Raw genomic sequence first — 26264 nt, 5'->3', positions numbered from 1 at the left:
ATATTTTAGGGGGCAACTTTCAAAGCTGTGTCAGCAAATAAAGAGCTGAAGCAAAGGACGAGGGACAGAGAGACAGGATCTAAATAGAAGCGTCCTCCTCATAAGCAAAATAAGATTGCTGCCTGTAATTACCATGTGTTTGGGCTTGGGACAGATTTGGCATTTGTATAATCGATGCCTAAAACTGCAACTCAAAAAGGATGAGGCAGGTTTGTCAGTGCCTGCTTTCTGCTTCAGCACCCATATGTGGTATGCCTTAAAAAGTCAATGGGGACCACAGCAAAGTGTCTCCTGGCAGAATTTGGTTCCAAATACAGCAATCAAAGGCTCTATCCTGCAATCAGAGAAGTCAATACCTTTCTGTGCAGGTGTAAATCAAGCTATGCAACTCTGATTGCAAGCTTAGGACTTTTATTTCCTAATACAAGCAAGAGGGCATAACCATGCCCTAACCCTCTGAAATGGTTACTGAACCATGCTAACCTAATCAAAACACATACATTATGTATGAAATAATCCCTAAAAGATATTTTTGGTGCTTGGGTAATGAAATGATAGGCACCCTTGCAGTCAGCAGAATAAGTCACCGGCAGGTAGCACAGTTCTGAAAGTATGCAGAAAACAAAAAGCCTGTATATATATAATTGAAAGCAGAAATGTCAATGACAAGAAGCAGTTTTGTGACACTGACTTTGAGTCATACATTGCCCAGGGCTGCTGAATTACAAAAAATAAATAAATAAATAAAATAAAAATGAACAAGCCAAGTAAATACTGATAAATAGAAGGGATTTAAAACACATTTATTCTAAGTATTTAATCTAAGATATTTCTAGCACCTACAGGCTTCAAAAATGTAAAACGAAGTCAGGGTGTCCATTACTCTGTTAAACATACACATCTGTACAAAGTGAATTTAAAATACCACCAACTCAAATTAAACTTAAGGAATTATTGTATTGTATGCATTTGCTAACAGACCCTTTATAAGCAAAACACATGAGAAAAACACATACCACACAGATACTCACCTGCTTGGGATCATAGACCATAAGCCTGTTCTGATACTGTGCAGTGTTTGTTACTCCTCCTATGAAAGAGTTTATACAAGTTAATTTTTTCCATCTTAGCAAAACCAGCACCAAGATCAGATACAGCAAAATAACCATTTGTGGGGTCCATTTGCTGATAGGATTACACTGCATAGCCCCAGTTACACTCACATGCATCTGCACTTTTTAATCGGGTTACAAGGTATTAATTAGCAGGTTTGTCAAACATAGAGAAACATGAAACAGAAACAACCCCAGTCATTGCCCTGTAAAGCTAATTCTGTTGGCTAAAAACAAGACAAAAATCAGTTTGTTAAGGAATGACTGTGTGTTCAGCCATCTCCAGAGCACGAAAAGGTAAGCCCTGTCCCTGCTGCCAGGAGCAGGCAGTGCCCAACACCCTTTAAAAACAAGGAGGTGGCTCTGCACTGCAGGGGAGGAAGTGGTAAGAGGGGAGCCATGCTCAAACAAGACTAGTGGCAACACCAATGCCAACAGGATGGCACAGCACAACCCTCTGCAGCTGCATTCATGTGTGTCTTTGAAGAGAATTACATATTTATTATATTTATCCTGTATTGCAGATACAGATGTATTGCAAACATTTTCTGGCTTGGTTGTAATTGAGTTACAACCTGACTTACACTGGGAGGTTCCTCCACAGTGATCAGGAACCATGCTAAGCACTTAGCATACGAATTTAGCAATAACCTCTAAAAAGCAAACTATAAAGCCCAGAACAGACTCTCACACAACTAGATGTCACAAAACAACTATTTAGCTCAACACAGAACATGTCTAATGCCTGCTCATCCTGCACTCTGAGGGTTTTAAATGGTAAATCTCACTGAGACAACTGGTGGAAAAGCCCATCTGTCTCCAAGCTGCAATCTTTGATGAGGAAACGTATTCCTGAGCGTGCTCAAGTGTCCTAAGAGCTTGGTGCTTCTGCAGCTCTGCCACCAGTGCCATCTCTGCTCTCTCCCCACACGGGGCTATGGGGAATTAGATGCTTTTATACCCCCTGGTCTCAGCATGCCTCCATGCATGCTTTTGGTTCAGAACTGTGCTGGCGTTATGGACCAACCCCCACACACACCTCTATCCCATCGTTTCATTTTGTGGAGCAGTACTGATGAGCGGTATCGGTACTCCCCTTTTCTGGAAGATGTTCAGCCAGAAGCTCCACTCTGGATGTGCACCAGCTCTGCTCCCATTCCTGTGCAATAACAACCAGTCTTTGTACTACCTGAGTGCTGGGAATATTCAGTCCAGAGGACCGGAGTAAATCTACTGCAAAGCAAAACATGTAGACTGTACATAGCTTAGACACAGAGGACTTGGCACCAACGTTTTACCTGCTGCTCTGCTCCTGTTGGGGTGAATTACTTGCTAAAAACAGTCCTAATGCTTAAAGATGGAATGTCAGATTGCTGTTTTGGAAACTGAAAGTCGCAGTTGTTTGGATGGTTTCCTCCAGAACGCTAACCTACAGAAGATGCATCAGGAACACAGTGCTGGGTCTCTTACTCTCACTCAGAAAGAACACCGCAACTTGGGTGGAAAGATGCGGAGGGAGAAGACAAAGAATGGGGTCACTTCCTTATGAAATAATGAAATAATCCAATAAGCAAAATTATTTTCCTCTCTTCACAAAAAGCCCCTCATATCAAGTACACAGCTTACATTTTTTCCCTGCAATATTGCTCATCTGTGGTGTTTTATCATTACATTCCCTTCACATACCGCTCTTCACTTTTAGATTAATCTGCCAAAATGAGATGCTAAGGATTTGCATACAGATTTGACTACACAAAAATAGATCTGGAATTAATAACAGTCTCTATATGTTTTAATTTCTTCTAGACTGGAGTACCCTTGCCTCCAGCAGTATTCTTGGCTTTGAAAGTCATCAAGCTGATTTGTCTGCTCTTAGGTTATGATGCCACATGCTGCTACACTGTCCCCTGCAATCAAAGTGCTTGCAGAGATAGATTCCATGCCTTCCCCTAACAAGTATATTTTATAGATTGGCAGTTTTGATCTCCCCTCCCCAGGGAGATAATCTGCATCTTAACAGGTTTCTATAGATACATCTGTCATTAAATATGCCATCTTATATCTGCATCAATTTTCAAACTCGAGTTCCTCCTAACTTTGAAGTGCTATAGCAAAAGTTTAAAATTTTCTGCCAAAATTCACATTTAACAAGTCTGTAATGTCCTCTTGAACTATTCTTTTAAAAATACTCCAGGCAGCTGGGAAAGGGCAGAAGAAGATTAATATGTCTCCTAAAAAATAGGACAAGGAAAAAAAAGTTTAAATGCTACTAAAAATAATACATACTTTCTCTCAGAAAAAAAACTGGGGTAATCCTAAGATGAATTTCTTCAGCTGCTCAGCAGAGCTTTCTAAGAGGAGGGAAGGGCGAGGTATGGGAATGGCACTTGAAGATTTGAAACTACAAACCATGTCATGGAAGTTGATGTTAAGCAATAGCAGCTAATGTGGTAGAGAATCGATTAAAGAAAGTGAAAAAAAAAAATCTGCCTGGGGAAATGGCAGCAAAACGCCCAGTTTGGTCAGAGCTCGGTGAGCTTTACAAAGCAAGAGTGATGATCACACCAATGACAAGACAAGACAAGCGATGACAAGAGCGGTTTGCTTTGCAGACTAGGATTTCGGAGAGGCAAGGAATGCCCTCAAGACAAGCCTGGCTCTTTCTCATTCTTGCAGCTGTGGGACTGCACTCCTGGGAAGCCCAGCACCAACCCTGTGGACTTGCAAATGTGTTTTCACTGCCACAGCCACTGTTGCTCACTCCTCCTGCAGCAGATGCTGTAAGACAGGCCACAAACCCTGCTTTCTAAGCCCTTCAAAACCCATAACCTCCCAACTTCCCCGCTGCATGGAGAAGGTCCTGGAAGTCCAAGATCCCCCATTTGTCCACCCCTGCCCCAAAAATGCACAATGTTTGTTACAGCCTCCAAACCGTCCACAAAGTGCACTGAAAAATGCCTTCCATAAAGCCACCTCCAAAAGGAGAAGGGTGGTAGGCTGTAGGTTTAACACAATTTTCCCAATCAAACATTTATAATCCATATTTATAACGTGTCCTAGCAAGACCCCCATCTGACTTGAGAAATCTCATTCAATCCAAATCCCACAGAAAATCTCACCACTCTCTCCAAAGTCCCCAAGTGCTAGGCTGTGCACACGAATCCGACTTTGCTGGGAGATGTGTAAAACCACATGTTGGCAAAGAGCTCCCCGTGTGTATTCCTTCCAGCAAATACATGGAATATATCGAAACTCATGAAATGCTCCCTGTGGTACTCTGCTGTTCTAAAATAGAAATCTCTCCACTCTCTCATGCCCGTGTGTTAAACACAAGATCAGCCTTCCTCAACACGCGAGCCCGCTGCCTTTTACTCAGGTGCAGCGAGGGTGGCTGAGCTGGAGCATCTTCCACCCCAATGAAATCCCTGAAAGACACCAATGGTAGCTCTACATGGTGCTGTTCCCCTCTGGATGCAATCCAGATGCCAACAAGAGGGGCACAAGCCCTATTTTTTTGGATTAAAAAAAAATTAATCTTTCAAAACAGATGTTTACTATCAATCTACAAAGAATCAATGACATCAAACCTAAAATATCTGTGCTTGAAAGGTGTGAGATCCACTATCAGTGTTCAAAGATAGTAATCATAAAAAAGAAACAATGTCCCATATGCAGACTAAGATGGGGTTACAGAGGTGATTTATCTCCTTATTAAGCCCCTATAGATGGCAATTTCTGTGCCAGCTGCACCACAAAACTGGGTTTGGTCTGATACTGTAGTCTCCTATTTATTCCAGATCTATTTTTCATAAAACAATATTATAGGCATTTACCTGAGGGGGGAACCCTCCTCGCATCATATAACATATATAATAATAGTAATGTAGCGCTTTTCATGCCAAATCACTTGCACACTCAATAACTCTCTAAGATACGTGGTCATATCCTTGGTCAAAACCTCAGCATTAGGGGAAAAAAAGAAAAAGTCTTGAAATTATAAACTTCAGTCTTGATTTCTGAAGGAAAAAAAAAAAAAGTTGTTAAATAAGAAGGACAAGATGTGACTTTAGCTGACACACACCGGGTCAGTCAACTCGGGCCTCTGTGAAACCACAGCCTAATGCTGGGCTTCAGACCGTGCTTCTCATATGCTTCTCTCCCAAGCCCTTTACCAGGAAGAAAGCCTCCTTATCCCTTGCTGCAGATGCAGAAATGGCACCAAGCTGGCAGAGGCTTCCCCACCTCACCCCGGCCTCCACATGTGGGGCACCTCCAGGGGAGAAGGATGGGGGATGCATGTAAGGAAGATCTCCAGATCCGCACACATGCGCCATGGGGGATGAAGGGAAGTGGGCACCATTCAGGCTCTCACCCCCAGGGACGTTTCCCTGCTTTTATAGGATGCAACTGTCAGGGATGGTGAACTCCAAAGGGTTTGGCGCTGTTTGTGTCTCTTTCACTCAAACGCTTCACTTGAAGCATGTGGCATGCAATTCGCTTGTGAAATGGGTCAGGGTGTCAGATGTTAACTGCGGCCTGCAAGATTCATCTCTCTATAAAATTTCAAAACCATCTGCCCGATGCCATACTGTAAATGCAGAGGACTTATTTTAATGAATTCTCATACACTTTTTAAAATAAGAAAATAAAATTAAATAGAGGGCTGTGAGGAAAAAAAAAAAAAAAAAAAAAGATGAGAAAAAAACGACAACACAAATATAAAAATATGTTCCACAATATATGGAGCTCAGAAAACTTGAGAGCTGAACCCATTTTTGTTCTCTAGAGGATAAGATTAGTTCCAAAGTGCAAAACTGGTGAGCTTTGGGCAGGTAACAACCCCAAAGGGGTGGTGGCAGCTTAGCAGTCCCTCCATAACCAGAGCCACCGACCTCCCAGCTCCCAGTTGTCCATGTCTGCATGCCCTTGGGCACCATTTTGTTACCACACTTCCCTTCCCTGGCGTCTTTGCCAGGATTTTATCCTCTGTGATTTTTGATTCCTTCTCGTGTTTTTCCCAAAGTAAAGCTAACAATGAACCCCAATAGTAATAACAGAAAACCCTCAAGTCTAGTCAGCCTTTGATTAGAAAAGCCTTAGAAGACATGGGCTTGTAGCGGGGCACTAATGCTTTGACTAAAAAATAAGTAAATGATTTGCATGCAAGTCATGTTTTGATGACTCTCTCCACAAATACAAGGACTAAAAACTTATATTATCACTATTTAACTTCTTCACTTACTATAAAAAAACTGGACAAATTTTCATTGCTGTAGTGCCAGCTGGTAGCATCAGACTGACTTTGAGAGCTCTTGCTGATGACCTGTATTTCCAAGAAAAAGCTGCAGGGATACAGCTCAGAAACTGAAACTAATTTTTTAATTACTTAATTTTAAACCACATACTTAAAATTAGGTTCCCTCCTGCATTACTGATTACTCTTACACTAACACCTCATATATGATGGTAAAACAGCAGCTTTTTTCAGTAGTGACTGTTATTTCAGCACAATAAAACTTCCCTCTGTACTATTCCCCTAGCCCTGCATATACATATACACAGTTAGTTTGTGGCCCTCAGCAATTAGTTAATAACAGAAATCTAGCTACAGTTACAGCATCCCCATCTACCTTTATTTAAAAAATAATACATAAACACAGTTTTCAATCTGTGAATATGTAATGCAAACCAATACTCTAAAGTATTGCAGAATATGTTCCCGTAATCCACACTCGCATGTCAGAATCTAGCAACTCCAAGCTGCTAAGCATTTTCTCCAAAGCTATACAGGATACAACCAAAAAGTCCTGTCTACTGCCAAAACTTCACTCCTTTCTGCGACTATCACATGCTCTCAGTTTTGCAACACTAGCTATGTTGATACCCTTTTCAAATACAAATACTGGTAATACATGGCTTGTTTGTTTGTTTTTCCCATTTGTTCAGTTCATCTAATAGACTTTTATGAATCCATTAAAGGCATATCCTTGAACACAATATCACACTGATTCATTATATAAAGCAGACAGCATTTGAATGTACAGGTAAGCATGCATTTCACTGACATAACTAGGCATATTAATTAATCCCCAGCACAATATCCCTTTTCCTAACATATCAGGAAAGATTAAAAGACTTATTCATCAATCCCATATTTGACTTTAAAATCTCAAACAAATCGGGTAGAGTTTCTTTACTTGTTTTTAGTAAATGATTATTTTTTTTTTAAGTTAACTTTAAAAAAAAAAACTTTTTTTCATGTACTAGAGACCAAATTCTGATGAGTGTTTCTAGAGCTCTTTCAATAAAAACTATATGGCATAAAACACAAATATGTTCATCATAATTTCCTAAAAAGCATTGTTTTCCAAAAATAGAAACTGTCAAATGTAAACCATTTAAGGGGAGGGAAAAAATAAAAAATCAAGACACAGAAGTAGTAGCACCCATGTGCTTCAACCTGCCCATCACAGGCACTCATCTCTTTCCACCAACAGAATAGAGAAGGTAATGAATAAACAGGGGATTGATCTGAACACCCCAAATCAGAAATCCTCTTTCTGCACCATACCCAGGTCTCAAAGCACACTGTGTGCACACTTCAGGATTAACACACAACACAAACTGTATGAGACTCCTTCAAAGCCAATTGTAAAGAAAGTGACCCAAAATGCCTGCCGGGGACCACTGTGACTCCTTGCATTCTCTCACGCCTTTCTTTCCAAACATATCAGTTGTGATTTCAGTGTGTACGTATTAAAATAGGTCTCTGCTACTTCCCCTGCCAACATTTGGGAATCCACTACGCATATGGGCAGAGAGATGCATCTGCAAGGAGCTCCAGTAACCTCAATGACATATGTTGAGAAGCACAGCGAAGGCCTAAGGAGCTAACAATCTTTTATTCATGCATCATCTCTTCACCAGAGGGATCCCAGACCATGCTAAAATCCCCCGAGGCTATCTGCTGTGAAGGCAGCAAATGCTGAACATTTTCTTTAAGTGCTGGTCTCATTTACTCATTAACTTCCTTGATAGATATTACAACTTTATAACCTTCCATGACACACTTCCTACTAAAGGATGTTGTTTTTTCCTGTCACACCGTCTGTAGACGGCACCGACCTTGTTCCAAAGCAACTGATACCAGAAAAGTCACTGCAAAGATTGATGACACAACGTCCTCAAATTCCATCATTGTGTACATGTAAAATAAAAGATATATCAGATCGAGTTGCAAATGATATGTTAGTTTAAGATCACAAGGCTTATACTTTCATCTAGCTGTACCATAATGCTATGATTACAGCTAGGCAGTCCTGCGCACATGTTACTGACAGTCAGAGCCAGGCAGAATTTCTAACAAAGGTCATCTTGGCCTGTTAATATACCCTTAGGAGCAAGTGGGAGGAGTTCATACACCTGCCTTCAAGCTCCGCACCTACACAAGCCAACAAGCGCTTATTTCTCCATTTCATTATCAGAAACCAACACAGTAGTACCTGATCATACTACAGAAACTGGATTTTGTTTTTAGCAAGCACACAGACTTTGTAATTCAAAATTTGTAAACAAAGGCATTATCATTTTAATTCATGATGATTTATGAATGGTGAGTGGAGGTAGTACACACGATATGTGCAGCTTTAAAACACAGAGGGATTTTTAGTAGAAGTAGACAGGTGTGTTATGCCCCTATACTTCTAATCAGGCTTGATTACATGCTTCTGCTCTTAAATTCTTTGAAACAACCAACTCCTAAGGCAAAAGTTATCCTGACACACAAAACAAAGATGATTTATTAGTTTTACCCAAGACTGTATTTTGGTGTTTTGTTAGTACCTCAAACTGTGTGAAACGTTTTCTACCTGATATCCAAAGAAGACCATCCACCACATATCCTGCATGGCATGAAAGCGATCGATCAAAGGACTGCACAAAGGTCCACTTGTTCTTCTTGGGGCAGTAGCACTCCACAGTAGGCAGAACTTGGCGCAACTCATTTCTGCCCCCTACCGCATAGAGGTACTCGTCCACTGCTCCCAGCACAAAGTGCTCCCGACAGTTCTTCATCGGAGCTATCTCGGCCCACGAGTTGGTGCGGGGGTCATAGCGGCAGGCAGTTCTCACCGCACAGGTGCGGCCCGTGGATTGCTCAGCCTCTCCACCAGCTACAAAAAGAAAGTCTCCCATGACAGCCACACAGTGGTGACTTCTCCCTACTGGCATGGGCGCTAGCTCACTCCAGTTTGCAATCCCTGCAATGTGAACGTTTTCTTGATCAACTGGGTTGAAGTATCGCAACTCCTTCACTTTACAGACTTCACGTTTTTTCCCACCAATAATGTAAAGAGTGTCTGACTGGAACCGAGGTTTTGTCCTTCTGGTTTGCCAAACTGGCTGTGCATAGATGCTTTGGTGGTAAGCCAAGGCCTCGTTAACAAGTGCTGTCGCAGTTTCACTGGCTTGGACAAGAGGATGAGAAAGAGCTACAGTATGCAGAGTATCCACGTCCATAAGGCCAAAGCGGACATACTGGAGAAGCTCATCCATGTACTGGTAGCGGCAGTTGTGCTCCAACCACCTCACGGCCAGCTAGAAGTGAGGGGGAGGAAGGGAAAAACAAAACACCGATTATTCGTGTACAATTCTGTCAAAGTTTGGCCTTTTGAAAAACTGTGTCTGTATTCCAAGAACTACGTACCTGCCCCAAGAGTGATATAAGTCATTATGAAAAGTACTCATGAATGCATGTGACTCAACACAAAACATATATACTAATACTCCACCTATAATATAACTCAAAGCACTCTATTGCACCATTCCCCCCTCCTCTACTCCCCCAAAGAATTTCCACATTATCAGATTGCAATACTGCTATACAATACTCCTGCTGTGCAAACAGTGATGCTGTAGGAGAATACAATTCAGGAATCAAGCTGCTAGAGCAGTAATACAAATGTTGGAACTATGCAATCTTTGGAGACTATGGATCCACTAGAAAGAAAAGCAAGAATCTGGTTAGATGATTTAAAAAAAAAAAAAAAAAAAAAAAAAAAAAAAAAAGTCCTTTCTCTCTTCCACCTTTCATTCTACTTATGACAAAATATAGAAGGAATATACAAAATACATAATGAATCCTTCAATTTTTCTTCCTTCTTCATTTATATTATTCATAAAATGAAGAGAAGTGTCAGGGGTCCCCAGAAATTAAAGGCAAAGAAGAAAAATGCAGAGGAGAGGTTCTGATGGTCTCTGAAATGGCTTCAGCAATTGCAATTGGTATCAACAGCCAAAAATAAATGGAGACTTTAAATTACATAAAGCATACTGAATCCAACCAAGTCTGTAAACAGGCCAGGAAAGGCCTAAGCCATTTCAGGAAAGCTGTAAGGTATTCTTGCAAATCTCCATTGTTGAAGACACCCTAATTTCCTTAGGGAAACTGTCCCCATGCTCAGGTATCCTCTTCAACAGGTTTTTCTTTTACTTGTGCCGGAGCTCTAAACCTCTCCACTCACTTGATCCATTTTCCACCTTAAGGTTTATAACCCTAAACCCAGGAACCACCAGTCCAACACTTGAATTTGATGATCCCACCTGTCCAGGATGAAAACCAGTCTGCTACCTGCCTCGACTCCTCCATCTCCAATGCATTTGAGGACGTGTATTAAAGTTTCCTCTTCTCTGAATGACAAAGTTTGCTACCTTAAACTGGGTAAAATCTTCCTCTTAGGGCTGTAGTAGTAGCAAATAGATCAGGAAGATCATTTTGATTGTAACAGTCTATGCCATTCTTGTTTGTATATACCTACATTAGACTGTTAACACACTATGACATTGCTGTTTTATGTTTAAGATTATGACCTACTCCTATTCCCACCCCTTCTTCTGCAGAACTTCCACAGTGTTGTGCTTTCTCTGTCACTATTGAACTCTACTATTTACTTCAGGCCACTGCTCCAATCTGTCAAGATCACTCTCAATCCTACTTTTATTTTAAAAAGCGCTTGAAGACCATTCCACCCTCTGATTGTCTGAAAACAAAACAAAACAAAAAATTATTATTACATCAGCCAAGTCATTAAGGAAGACATTGAATAGTTCTGAATGAGAACAGGCTCCTCTACTTGGTACTTCCTGTCATCCTGACAAAGAACTCTCGAGTTTCTAACTATTCATGCAATAAGAAGAGTTTAATCGAAAACTCACTGCCCTGTACTGATGACAGGAATGTCACATGAAACAGCTGGAAAGAAAGATTCCTATCTTATTAAAAGCTTTCATATAAGCATGGTGTATCAACTTTATTGTTGCTTCTGTACTCCATCAGAGAGGGGAGATGACAAACTAAAACCACTTCGGTTTTTTAGATTAATTTGAAGCACATTTTCTGCACTGTTGTACTCAAAGCCTGTGAAACAAAGGATCAATGAAGGGCATCAAAATTGCAACTGTAATTCAGTGAGTTAAATGCTGAATTTAGTTTCAAACTGTGCATTAGCTATACGTGTTTAGGCTTGCTAGTAAAAGGGAGTTAATAAAATATATTAGAAAGTGCTTATGGACTTGAAACCATTGAGGAATATATTCACATGTTCTAAATCCACCAAATCCACACATCTAGTGTCTCCTACTGAGAGGTTTTAGGTAACTCCCTACTGCATGTCTTAGGATGTGTGTGCATCATTTGTCCAAGTCTTCAGAGGCACTTAGCTTGCATCACTGACTAGATGCTTGAATTTCAAGTGGAATTCAGACTATCTTCATACTGACTGAATGATTTCTGGTTTGCTATATTAAAGAAGAATTCTCAAAACTTACTTTTCCTACCTGTCATCACTCGTGTCCAACAGATTGGTTTCTTTTACTTAGAGTTCATGACCTTACTCTTATCTAAAACAGTGTTATCACCTGTGCTTTAATAACAGATATTACAGACTCATAAAAGACATACGCTGAGGAAAATAAGGTCCTGGTAACCATAAGGCTTTTAAAGGAAGTTTAACATTAATGCCTACTAATATCTTAAAAGTTCATGCTTCCTCTTTCTTTTCTTCTCACCACCACCTCTTGCCCCATCCAGCAAATACTATATAAACAGAAAAACAACACTACATACATTCATACCTTTCACTATCTGCATTCATTTGTACATATGGGATGTGTGAAGATCTGCAGTGGAAGGGATGGACATCTCCACTGCAATACATTTTCTCTGCTGCTGCATCAAGTTTGGCAAAAGCAACCTGGTTCACACTGAGTTTGATCTGTACTGAAAGTATTCCTGGAGTAGTTGTATAAAAAAAAAAAAAAAAAAAAAGCTTCACTGAAATCAGTAATGCTTAACATTTCTCTAAAATCACAAATTTCTAAACCACCATAGTGATGGCATAAAGTGACACAAATATTCTGTTGGCACCCACTGGAGATGTACAATCTATTCCCGGCCTTGAACCAAGACTTTCTCCGTCTTTTCCTACACTATTTCATCCCCAGCCATCTGTCCTGCATCTTTCTCTTCATTTATGAAAACTTTTAAATCTTTCTATATTCAATCTATTGCCATCTCCTTGGGATCCTCTAAATACAGCACCTAAAGGTATCTTTGGTCTACACTACTTTGGTCTACAGCTAAATAAAAACATCATACGATGGGTGAGCAATTGGCTAACGGGCAGGGCCCAAAGGGTTATGGTAAATGGGGCTGTGTCAGGCTGGCGGGCGGTCACCAGTGGGGTCCCTCAAGGCTCCATTTTAGGGCCGGTACTTTTCAATATTTTTATAAACGATCTGGATGTAGGAATAGAGGGTATTTTGAGCAAGTTTGCTGATGACACCAAACTTGGAGGAGTTGTGGACTCAAATGAGGGCGTAAAGGCCTTACAGAGGGATCTGGACAGGTTGGAGAGCTGGGCGATCACCAACCGCATGAAGTTCAATAAGAGCAAGTGCTGGGTCCTGCACCTGGGACGGGGAAACCCTGGCTGCATGTACAGACTGGGCGATGAGACGCTGGAGAGCAGCCTAGAAGAGAGGGATCTGGGGGTCGTGGTAGACAGCAAGTTGAATATGAGCCAGCAGTGTGCCCTGGCAGCCAGGAGGGCCAATCGTGTCCTGGGGTGCATCAAGCACGGCATCGCTAGTAGGTCAAGGGAGGTGATTGTCCCGCTCTACTCTGAGCTGGTGCGGCCTCACCTCGAGTACTGTGTGCAGTTCTGGGCACCACAGTATAAAAAGGACATGAAACTGTTGGAAAGTGTCCAGAGGAGGGCTACGAAGATGGTGAAAGGCCTTGAGGGGAAGACGTATGAGGAACGGCTGAGGTCACTGGGCCTGTTCAGCCTGGAGAAGAGGAGGCTGAGGGGAGACCTCATCACAGTCTACAACTTCCTCGTAAGGGGGTGTCGAGAGGCAGGAGACCTTTTCTCCATTAACACTAGTGACAGGACCCGCGGGAACGGGGTTAAGCTGAGGCAGGGGAAATTTAGGCTTGACATCAGGAGGGGGTTCTTCACAGAGAGGGTGGTTGCACACTGGAACAGGCTCCCCAGGGAAGTGGTCACTGCACCGAGCCTGTCTGAATTTAAGAAGAGATTGGACTGTGAACTTAGGCACATGGTCTGAACTTTTGGGTAGACCTGTGCGGTGTCAAGAGTTGGACTTGATGATCCTTAAGGGTCCCTTCCAACTCAGGATATTCTATGATTCTATGATTCTATGATACTTCCATGCTTCCTTTCTAATGAGCAACTGCAACAGCAGCAGAAGGAATTAGGTCTTCTGCATAGGAGCTACTGGCTGTATCCAGACTTAGCAGGTCTGAGGTTAGTTTGCAGAGGAGCACTGCATTTTACTCTGCTAATTTAGGAGGCAGGGCTCGGAACCCTGGCACATCACTAGATCACCTGAATGGTCTGCAAGCATTTAATAATCAGCAAAGAAGCTCCATTGGCTCTTAGTGAAGCCACTGAGATCTGGGAATTGCAACATGTACAGATTCTCCTGTCCAGATCAATTCAAGCTACTGCTCAACACAATCTGACTACAGTATCCTATGGGACCCATGCCTAATCTTTGGCACTCCAATGCAGAGAAAAGTTGGTGTGAGCTAAAAGCTGTAGTGTTTTTATCTCTCTATCTTGCTATTGAAAACAACGACTGTTACTTGACTTTAAATGCCGTAAGTTCATTTTGGGATACTCCTTAAAAATAATATGGCTGTACTAAAACTACAAATGCAGATATTTATATGTATACTCACATAATTCATGACCATTTCCTAGACTATGACAAAGGGCTATGGAACAGGTTCTGTGGTGTTAGGGGCACTCACCAACTGAGCCTTAGACTTACACATTTCTGATACAGCACGCATTGTTATGGTGCTCTCTAGCAGAATGTGATGTCTCACACCTTGGAAGCATGGAAGAAAATTGAGTTATCTGGGAGGTGAACTGCTACTCTAGTCAGCAGATGGTTTGGCAGCAATTGGAAGGCTGGAGGGGGAGAAGTTCAAATGAAAGAAAATTAAGTTCCCAAACAAGTTCTTTGGATGTAGTAGAAATAGTCACTGATGGACTGTAAAACAGTTCTAAATTTCTTTTTGCGTTAAAGGAGGCAAATATAACTCTCATGTACATATGGTGGAAGCAGAAACTTGTAATATATCAGCAAACATCTGTGTATTTATCAATGCAAGTTCCATCACCTTTACTCAGCTTTTGTTTAATCCATACTTAGAAGCCTGGTGCCTTCATAGAAACTCCAAAGTTTACTCCATCTATGCCCCAATTACAGTACCTATTCATCCTCTCTGGCAGTAGTGATTAGCAACTACAATCAGAATTGGCAAAATAAACTCAAAGCCATTATACACTGTATGACACTGCAAGGAGAGACAAGCAGATGTCTCTAAGAAGATACTGACAGTGCTTGAAATCACAACTGTGTTTAAAACACAAACAAGCAAGCAAGGAAAAACAAAGAGACCGTCCATTGTGAGTCCAAATTGTGAGTTTTAAAATATTCGTATCACTGCTAAATAATTTACTAAACTAAGGAAAGACTCATACTCCTAGTACCATATAGGCACATTCTGTTTAAACTGCTAGAAGCTTCTTTTCCTATTAATTTTAATGTATGAATGTGTGTGAAAAAGAAGCTACCTATATCAACTTTAATAAATAATATATTTTGCCATATTCATCTTCTGAACTATGTAAATGACAAAAGTAGACCCTCAGAAGGACAAGGATTTTCAAACCAGATTAATTCTCTTATTCTGAAGCCTTAACCCAAAGAGTCTGTCTTCTCCAAGGTTACATTACTTGATTTAGCAATGGAGTACATTCTCAGAACTTCAGGAAAAAAATGGAATATAGGCTGTGGCACAGTTGAAGTGTACATCTAAATACACCTGCAAGTTGGATTGTGGTTTCATTGTCTGTACAATGGCAGCTTCTGCTTCAGCACAGTGCTTCAACAGCCTGACTCCCAAAGCCTAGGAATGCAGCTCCTCTCTCCCTGCTATTAATGTTGTATGTACGACATATGTACCACAGCTGGAGAAGGTACTCGGGCAGTGGGGGTTAAAGCTGAATTAAGAGTTTCACTCCTGCTGAAGATTGCCCTGTAACAGATAGTGATCTGGTCTTTTGGGTCACCAACTATAACTTTGCCCCGCCTGTTCAGCATCTCCCTAGAATCATTCTCACTAACCAGAAAAGCCAAGCCACAGTGCAAAAGTTTGATATACTTGTTAACCCAAGTTCATTTGGAAACTACTTTAAGTCACAATGTCAGCAACAGGGAGAGTTTATGTCTCCAGAGTAAATACTCCTTGGACTCTGCAAGGGGCAGGGGCCATGGGAACTCCATTAAAGTCTGATCTTTAGTTGATGTATTCATGTCACAGACCCACAGACCGCAAAGGAATTATGCTAGTTTATACCCTCTAAGGTCTCTAATAATTGAGATGAAGCAAAGAAGTGATAGCTGTGGAAGAAATTTTTTGTTTGTCTTTTTTGTTGTTGTTGTTGTTTTGTTTTGTTTTTAGAAACAACAAATAAACAGAAATGGTAAAATTGTTAAGGTTTCAAAACAATGGATTCCCATTTTCTCATTAAAACAAATGAAAATCTTAAATAAAATATTATAGCAAACATCCTCATTTTAGGAAAAAGGATGATTTTAAACATGGAAACAGAAACAGAGGGAAGAATTGTCCTGGACTGAGACCAGATATATTCAACACCAATTATCAGCTTTCTGCATGATAATAATGATGATATATAACAGGAAAAAGGAAAAGAAGGAGGCAGAAAGGAAGGAAAAAACAACATCCATAGATGTCTTCTTTCAACATACATGTCACCTAAGCTGTTTTCCTATTGCTTAACATAAGAAAAATTTTAGGCCAGAAAAATCAAATTCATATCTTTGTGCCATCAGTATACTGGACAGTCCTATAGATCAGTTCCTTTTAATAAATAAGACAAAACCAGACATGAAAGCAACATAGCTACTGCAGCAACCACTTTAAGGGGTCTGGAGAACTCAAAAAGCAGAATTGGGTCTTTACTAGTTCAGTATTTGTTTTCATCTTACACTGTATTGCCACGTGTGTTCTTAAAACACAAATTTTGACTATAAACTTGAATGTGATTTGGCCTCTTCTTGAGGTATACCTATTTTACCAAGTCTTCAACTTTCCAGACGGGAACCTCTTGCCTCAAAACCACCATCTCTCAATATTGGCTCTCTCAATGGCTACTGTCAGCAGTCCCCTGGCTCTTCAGATCTCAAGGGGATTTGAATCTACAGGAGCAGAACCTATGGATAAACCAGAATTTTCACTAAAGCTCTGAAATAAAGCCCACTGAAGGCTCTGTAGGATCTTCCATTTTTAAAAGTGGACAGGGATTTCCAATGGGCCTGAATTCGGATCTCTCAGTCTTCCTCTCTCCAGAGACTACAGAGGAAGAAGCCCAGAAGGTTTAGGATATCAATGTAAACATTTTAGTTAAGGTGAGCTAAATTGGACTGTATAAAACTTAACAAAAACATATGGGGGGAAGAGTTGTTTCAGGGGAAAATCAAAAACACACATTTTTTCAAAGCCACAGGTTACACACAAACATTTTTAGAAAGCCAGCATGGAAGTTAATAAGTAACTGCGTGGCACAGCAGCTGTATCAACCAGGCAGTACCTTACATTTGTCAGTATGGAAAACGAGGGACTCAGACCTAGATGTCACGGGGCCTTAGAGATAGAAATCTTTTTCTTCTTTTTATTTCGAATTAAGAATGTGCATAAAAATAAGACTGTAATGAGCTGCATGTAGAACAATCAAAATTATGAGGTATTTGCATTTCTTTGCACCTTGAGCCAAACAACTACAAAATTATGCATAGAATTCTCTCAATCCGAACCCAGTAAATATTAATAATCTCTGAATCAGCAATGATACGTCTTTTGCCCCTGAACCCTGAAGAGAGACTTTCCAACTCAAAAACTTGTACTACACTGACTGAGACCATCTTTACAAGGCACTAGGCTGAGGCATACGTGTGTAGTCTGTGAAAATAATGCTGTGCCATCCCCCACCCTCTTTACACAGCACTGTTTTAAAATTACCTGTTTGTCAGTTTTACAAATGTGTGTGTATGTAAGCAGCCCCCGGTGTGGCGCTGCATTAGCAAGCAGGCAAGCTTTCATTTGCACATTCCGATTTTACAATCAGAATTAAAACATTTACTCTGTTCGGGGTGAGTTGATAAACAGGGATTTTAAATTTTCCTTCCTTTTTTTTTTTTTTTTTTTTCTTAATGCAAAAAATGAAAGAAAAATGTTCCTCTAGATGTATTATGCCTTTGGGCTCCATTTGAGGGAAGGGAAAAAAGACAGAGAAAGCTACTGTGAAGGTCACAGAGCGAAAGAACTTCCTCAGGGCACAGAATAAATTAAATCCCAAGGAAAAAATAAAATGTGATTTCCAGAGTGTGAGGCACAAACTCAAAATGACAATGATTGACAGCCAAACTATATCCGTGCAATATCGAAGACTGCACGTTCTCATTTACCTCAGTGTAGCCAGCAAGCGCCCATTAAACATCCGTCTGATGCCCAAATTAACCTTCTTGGCAAACTGAAAGAGGCACAAACTATCATAATCAACCTTTCATTATCACAGCAGCCTCTAGTTAAAGGGTCAGAATAATTGTGCCATCAGAGCCCTGATTGTTTTCAATCAACAGACGACTGGAGTGACAGCTCAGTGATGGAGTAGTTTGATGAAACCGCACCAGGCCTAATCAGAGCAGATGAAAGGAAGGCATGATTGGTGCAAATGAACAGTCGTGCCTCTCTTTTTCATTTACAATCTGAAATTACTCTTAAATTTACAGGGTTTTTTCTCCCTTATGAGTACCTCTGAAAGAATGTTTGACTTATTATGAGTTCTGACAGTGCAGAGTTATAAAACACAGGTAGGGTTTTCAGCTGAGGCTTTAAGTGGGTATTCAGCATAATTTTAACAAATTCACTCTTGAAAAGCACAAAATGACTAAAGACTTCCAATGACCTAACCTTTCAGTGCTGTTTGATTAGCAGAACAATTTATCACTGCTCACATTCTTCATGTTAAGAGAAGATTAAAAAAAATGTGCAAGGATCTCTTGCAAATGTTTTCTCTTAGCCAATATATTTATTGCAGTATGCTCCTGTTCACACACACAAGGAAAAAAAAAAAAAAAAAAGGAAAAAAAGAACATTGCATTAATAATCTTTTTCTTCTTACAATGAATAAGGGAATACAAGCAAAAGATTGTTTGGAGATGAAAGCAGAGACCAATTATCAGATGCAACAGACAGCATCAATATTTAGTTTTCCAGTGGCTTGTTCATTCCCACATTCTAAAGGATGGGCAAGGAATCTATCCCACACTTACCTTACCCAATAGCACAGAATCAATGAAAAAATAATAATAATTAATAAACTATGGGGCTGCTCTGGCAAAATTTGGAAAGAATGGAAGACTCGGGGTTCCTGCATCTCCTCAGCTACAGTTCACTTCCACTCCTGGCCTCACCCATCTCCAGCCACATGCTGTCCCATCCTCCCAGTAGCTCTGTCAGGAAGGCACTGTAAATCAAAAGAACCTCTTTGTACCTCTGCAGGAAGCAACTATTTCAGGTGATGAATTGTAAATCTTTTGTTCTCTGATCAGATGTGACCTAGTCTGTCAGGCATCACAAAATGCATGCCAATGTTCAGGTCAGCATACCAAAACAAAAAAGCAGCTCAGAAGCAGGTTAATGTGAACAGGGAAGAGAAGATTGAGAACAGAGAGAGAAGACTGACTCAAACACCAAAGGCTTCTAAGAAATTTTGGTTCTTGTACCATTTCCTCACAGTACGGAATGGAAATTTTAATTCCATAAAAGCTCAGGGCTGGAAGCAGAACGTTTATCTAAATGGAAAACACACAAATGCCCTAAAACGAAGTCTGCACATTCTTGCAGACACAGAGGATGCTGCTTTCACTTGTTCTTGTTTCACTTCAATTTATTGAAGTCTACTGGCGATGTAACTAAATTCACAGGGCCAGGTTTTCTAGAAAGAAAAGGAGCTGCAAATTGATTTTAAATATCAAACTAAGTAATCAGCTGGTATTTTCAAGTTATCTCGCATCCCACTTCTGTAGGTTGCTTGCATCTTCCTCTCAGCCAGCTCTGTCCACTGTCAAGGTACAGTCTGCACATAAAGCTGTGGAATGTGGGTACTTTTTCTATTTTACAGTGAGGGAATTCTTCCCACCCTCAGATAGCATGGAGGCTCCAAAATCAGCCCAAATAAGATGCACTAGCTCCAAATCCTAGGTAAAGGAAGCACGGCAAAAGTTGCCTAGTCTGCAATGGCTTGATGAGTATTTCCCCCTTCAGTCCTTCCACTCAGCTGACAGCTGAGTTTCACCTTTCTTCCCATTCCAAATGTTAAAAGCCCAACCTTTTCCAAGTCTAAAGACACTATTGACAATACATACATAGATTTAATGAACTCCTGGGAATGACCCAGAACAATCCTAACATGTTAATGGAGATGGGAAATAAAAGTTTGGGAAGCTGCCACCACTTTCTTAGATGGAGTGAAGGGAAGACTCAGAAGAAAATGTTTCTTCAAGTACTGGTACAATCTATCATCTTAAAGCATATCAGCTATGATGCATCAATCACGAGTTGCCCAATTTCCTCATAGGTCTGCTAGACAAATACATTGTCCTGCACAGTCCTCAACAGGTACAAGAAGGACAAAAAACCTACAAGACTGTCGCAGACTTCTTAGTCAAACAGCTCCATTAGTAGCAATTTTAACAGCTGTATCTCCGTCTCTTTTTTAAAAAATAAATACTTCCAGAAAACAACCTTATGACAAAAGGAGGAATTCTTCATCCCAAAGATGAAGTCTCACGAATGTGAGCTTTCATCCTCCCAAGCACAAGATAATGATACTAGCCTTCCCAGAAGGGCTATTACTTTACGAAAAACATCGTAAGAGAGGAAGTGGTAGGTTCATTTTACAGGAATTTTATAGAAACACATACGAAAAAATGTCATTTTTATAGAAGGTTAGGAATTGAAAACATACTTTTCAAAACTGTATTCACTTCTTCCAAACATTTAATTGCTTGCATTTGTTTTACTATTCCTAATTGTTAATGGAAATGAGACTTGACAGAAGCCTACTTAGAAGATATTGACAAACCTCAATAAAAATATTTCAGCTCTTTAAACTTGTGATGAAATAGTTATGATCAAAAATCAGCTTCATACTTCTAACTGGACTACATTAATACATAATATTATATATGGTAATGCATCATATTATATTAAGGCAATAAGTTGCTAAAACAGAAAAACTAAACTTTTCATCTGCTCAAGCATGAAGTGAAGTAAGGTAGGGACAGAAGGTAAACTCTCAGCTGTTGTAAATTATCACAGCTCATGGAAGTTTGCCATTTTACACCTTCTGGGGAATCTGAACTTCAAAATTATATAGCACTTTCCTTCCAAGTATCTCAAAGCAATTTATAAGCACTAAAACTCAAGTTTCTCTGTGAGAAGTGTACATTTCAACCACTTTCTAGACATTGGAACTAAGAGAGAGAAAAATTAAGTGATGTGACAGAAGACACCAATGGCACAGTTGACACTTAATATCTTTTGTCCCTTCAACCTGCCCACAACTGAGTCTCTTGTCTCCACCATCAAAATCCTGTGGAGATTTTGTGCTTCATGGCACAAAATGAGGCCTGGTGAGATATGGGTACATGAAACAGAAGACAAACTAGGTCCCTAAGTATCATCTGACAAAAGTATTTAAGAAATTTTGAAGCTGAAAAGCACATCTCCATAATGACTGCAGAACACTGTAATCTTTCTCAACTTTCTTAGAGCAGCAAAGACAAAACTATCTTACACTGCACTTCCACAGAATTGCATTCGTGTGCAATCAAGTCCTCAAACCACAGAGTAGCTTCCGTTATGGTCATTTGGAGCTTCTATACAAAGACGGATCTAAAAACTTGCTTCTTACACCTAGCTCATTCTTCTGCTATGATGGAGGGAACAAGCAAGGCCCAATGCAACCCCAATCAATGACACTCCATACATACAATTGTACGTTTAAAAAAAATATGAGCTAGTGTGGAGCCCCTGTTGCAACAGCCTTCATGGGTACCCCACTGTTGACAACCTGTGTCCTGCAAGAAATATCACAGCTGGAAGTGTACACAAAAAATAAATGAGCTGGGACAGATCACACTGGAAGGGCTCTACTTACTGCTTCAATCAAAGTAACTTTTGTTTTTAACAGGATAATCAGAAAGGAGTATAGTGGGTGACAGTTTAACCAGTGCAAAGCAAAACAATAAAACCCAACCCCAAAACTGGCATCTGGACATAACCTTGCTTCTTCCTTGCACAAAGGTCCAGCCATACGGTGTCTTAGAGAAGAGAAGCCAATCATAAGCATTCCTAAAATACAGTTTAACAGGTTCCTATGCATCCTAGTAGATCTGCCTCTCTGAACTATATTAAATGGCAAGAAGCTCTGAGGTAACAACTCTTTGCCATCCATTTTCTAACTTATCACAGAATGCTCCAATTTGGCCCCTCCAATACTTGTCATAATAGTAAAAATCACATTGCTAGTTGTATTTATCTAATATGGGTGGGGATTTTGTTGCTGGTTTTTTTGTTTGTTTTAAAGTTGCAATGAACAGAAAGTTCTCTCTTCGTAAACAGAGCCTTCTAACTAGGACCCTTAACTATGATTTGATTTTAATTTAAGGATAAGGTTTTATTTTGTGATGGCATTAGATTAAATAACAATGGCTTCTCTTTTCTCAAACAGGGTACAGAAAGCATGCATGGGGAGTGGAAGAAAAACACCAACCCCTTCCCACCCTACCCCAACTCAGCAGCCATCATTTCAAAATCTAGAATTGTTCACCTTTATTTTTAGTGGAAAAATTCAGGCTGACATCAAACGCACTGAAACTTTACACAGCCACGCTTAGCATTAAAATAAGTTGCTGGTACATAACTGCAACTGGAAAGGACAATCTTTCACCATACGATGCATGCTGTTTTTATTGCTATTCCTCTTTTTATTTTTTCCCTTGAAATATACTTTTAAAGTACAGTGGCTCTCTAAGGATACAGGAATCTACAAGCTTTCATCAGTAAAAATTGTTAGAGAATGAAATAGGTACAAAATAGATAAAATTCTATAAAATATGCAGTACAGCTCTGTGAAAATTAGTCTAAATGGTTCTTGAATGTCAAAAGATTCCTATTCCTTCCTTCCCTATTGTTAGGGTATAATTTTCTATGAGTTTAATAGGCAAATCCAACAAATCACATAAAAATGTATCATTTTCTATAATAATCTTGGCAACAGCTATATAGGATTTATATGTCATTAATATCTTAGGTCACACAAAAATGCACATCAAAGTAAATACTCTTCTTAGTCCATTTATATATATAGGTATGCTTTCAACATGCCATGTTACTACAGAATCACTGAGGTCAATTTTTCCAAATGAAATCACCAGGTATTTTGTTTTAACAGTGATATCACCAGCATCTTCACTGCAAGAATAAATTTAGTTCTGTTTTGTTCTTCTTTACTATTTTAATGAACTAAGCCCTCTGACAACTACACCATCAGTTTACCTTCACCTGGGTCTCATAGCCAAGTGCTGTCTGAGTTCCCCCGCTTCCTCCTATCCACTTCACTCATGCAATCCTCAAACATCAGCCACTGAAGTTCATGTTACAAATGTGCAAACTTGATTCTTCAACTCTGAAACACTGCTGAAACTTGGACGGGACCACTAATATTAACTGTGGGAACATTTAAGCCTTTTCCTGTCAGGAGACAATTTACTTCCGCTTTCTTCAAATTCCACTAAGAATTTGATTTAGCACAACAACAATAAATAAATGTCTATTTTGGTATTTATTTCAGCTAATTTTCCACTTAGGAATTTGTTCCCCCGTGTGTTTTTTTGTTTGTTTGTTTGGTTTGGTTTGGTTTTTAATACAAAAATAAAACGCAAGTGCACTAGCAGAAGCTCACTCTGAGAACAGAATAATTTCCCTTTCAATCAAATAACAAATTCTTAACAATAGCAATGTAATTTATTCTGATTTAGATTCATAGAATGGTTTGGGTTGGAAAAGACCTTAAAGCCCATCCAGTTCCAACCCCCAGCCATGGGCAGGGACACCTCCCACCAGACCAGATTGCCCAAAGCCCCATCCAGCCTGACCTTGAGCATCTCCAGGGATGGGGCATCCACAGCTTCTCGGGGTAACCTGTGCCAGTGTCTCACCACTGAGACACTGAGTGAAGGATTTCTTCCTCATATCTAACCTAAATCTATCCTCTTTTAGCTTAAAAGCCATTTCTTCTTGTCCTATCACTACATTCCCTGATAAAGAGTTCCTCCCCAACTTTCCTGTAGGCTCCCTTTATGTACAAGAAGTTTAGTCTTTAATTTAGTCTTTAATCCCCACATGATGGGCTTCAGATTACTGCTGGATTCATTATTTTTAAGTGATGAGTTTTTTCAAAATCAACTAATTGTCCTAAGAATATAGTTTATTTTTTAATGTGACTTAAATACTTGAATGTATTTGCAAACAAAGCTTTAAGATCCTGAATGTATTCCCATGAATTGGGAATGTCAGAGTTTACTTCCTGCAAGATTAAAACAAACATTAATTTATTATTAAAAATCAAATTTTATCTGAAACAAAATGAAACAATTGCAACCACTGAAAGGTGAACCTCATAAAATGTATATGGTTTTAGCCAACACGGAGCTTAATTTTCTTTCTCTATCTTCTTTGGTTTCAAGGTACAAATAGAGGCAATGCTTCTACCAGCTCTCAAAGGAAAACTGAATGAAATGCAGAGCTGGGGATTCTCAAAAGAGCTTCTCATTTTCTATCATTTTCAACAAGCTTAAACCCATCAGAAACAGTATTAAACAGCTTTACTAGGATTTTGAAAGGGAAGAGATTACTGACATTCATATCTGAAGCTAAGATGTTAACTAAGATAGTAGCACTGGACTGTCTCATTTGATCATTTGTATCTGTGAGTTTTAGACTATTTATGCTGTTCTTCACCTTAAAAATGAAAGTAATGGGTATTTCCATCCATGTCTGGCTTTCACAACGCTATGAGCTATGCAACTTTCCACCGTGTAACCATGTATCTGTGTATTATACAGTTTTACAATTATACCTCAGTTAATCTCTAACAGGCCAATGTCACAAAGAGCAGAGCAGTCAACACAAAAGCCACCATAACAGACTAATTCAAATGCAGAATGCAATATCACAGAAGCTGTCTTGCTGTGTGCACACCTTGGTGTCCTCTTTTTGGCTTTCTAAATCAAAACACACATCCATTGATTAGCTGAAGAAGTGACCTAAATTCAAGAGCTGTGGGCACAGCAGCCCTCCTAAATACTGGTGTGATGCTCTATGCTTTTCTGAAGTTAATCTGGGATAAATAAGGTGAGACAATGTTACTGTAGGACACTGAGGCAAAAGTAATGCCCTCCAGTAATTCCTCTATTGCTCACAGCAGTGGCAGCAAAATAATCAAGTTTTCTGATAGGAACTGACATGCAACAAAAAGAAAAACTAGGAGAACACATAGTTGCTCCTAATATAACCTTATTTTTAATACAGAAAATTCCATTCAAAACCGCCATTGTTGATTATGAGGGGAGGGGAGGGGAGGGGAGGGGAGGGGAGGGGAGGGGAGGGAATTAGATTAGCCAATACTCAAGAAATAACATGCAGAAACTTTGAAAAGTTCAGACCAAAGGAATACATGAAGTTCACAAAACTTTACGTGAAATACCAGATTATGAGAATGCTAGATTTAAGCTAAAGAAGACAAGGGGGGGGAAGGTGTTTCATAAAATAAGGGGAGAGCACAAACAGAGGCAGTGCTCATTTTCACGATAAACCAAAATGCCAATACTATTATTAATGATGCAAAAACTATCATGAAAAACGTGTGACCTGAGCACACCAGCAGAGCACAGCACGAAATTCAGCTGCCAACATCCACTGCCTCAATCCACTGCAGCAGGTACATATCCTGCCCATTCTCCAGCTCCAGAAGGCACAGATCACCTTGAAGATCCTGTGCTGCAACTGCCAGCACACATCAGGGATATCCTACCAAAAATGCTGCACATACCTATGTCGACAAAAATGAATCCCACCCAAGTAGTCTGGAGGGATGCAAGGAGTATTATCATTACAGTCATTTCAGGAGAGGTACGTCTTATTTTGATGAAAATGAAACCTACATCCTATCACAGGTTCTGCTTTCACGCTATTTTTCTTTTACATTTTATTAACAAAATCTTGCTTGCAGCTAGTCATGGTACACAGCACGACCATCACAGATCTAGCACAGTGGACATTATGATTCACGAGAGGCTCTTTGGCACTTTTATGTAGACTGCTCATGAAAAGTGAATTAAAAAGGGGTTGAAAACACAGTAAAATATGCACAAGAAATATGCTAATTTTCCCATGTAGCTTTACCA

General features: G+C 39.9%; 1 protein-coding gene across 19 annotated transcripts in view; it reads right to left on the bottom strand.

Annotated features, from left to right (window-relative positions):
• The window catches only part of KLHL32 (kelch like family member 32), a 123421-nt gene that overhangs the window by 6669 nt on the left and 90488 nt on the right, over positions 1-26264 (bottom strand). For 11 of the 19 annotated variants that reach the window (XM_084512309.1, XM_084512319.1, XM_084512322.1 and 8 more), the window contains 2 exons: positions 8981-9707; positions 1032-1090 (listed from right to left, as the gene is read on the bottom strand). In XM_084512309.1, coding sequence (XP_084368435.1) covers positions 1032-1090; positions 8981-9707 — 786 coding nt within the window. Of the gene's footprint in view, positions 1-1031; positions 1091-8980; positions 9708-10191; positions 12194-12242; positions 12400-14468; positions 14612-26264 lie in introns of those variants that run through there. The other 8 variants (XR_014690668.1, XR_014690670.1, XM_084512311.1 and 5 more) reach the window with 7 other exon arrangements.

Source organism: Aythya ferina, assembly GCF_964211825.1.
Source record: "Aythya ferina genome assembly, chromosome: 3".
NCBI lineage: Eukaryota > Metazoa > Chordata > Aves > Anseriformes > Anatidae > Aythya > Aythya ferina.
This window is presented reverse-complemented; position numbering and strand designations above follow the sequence as displayed.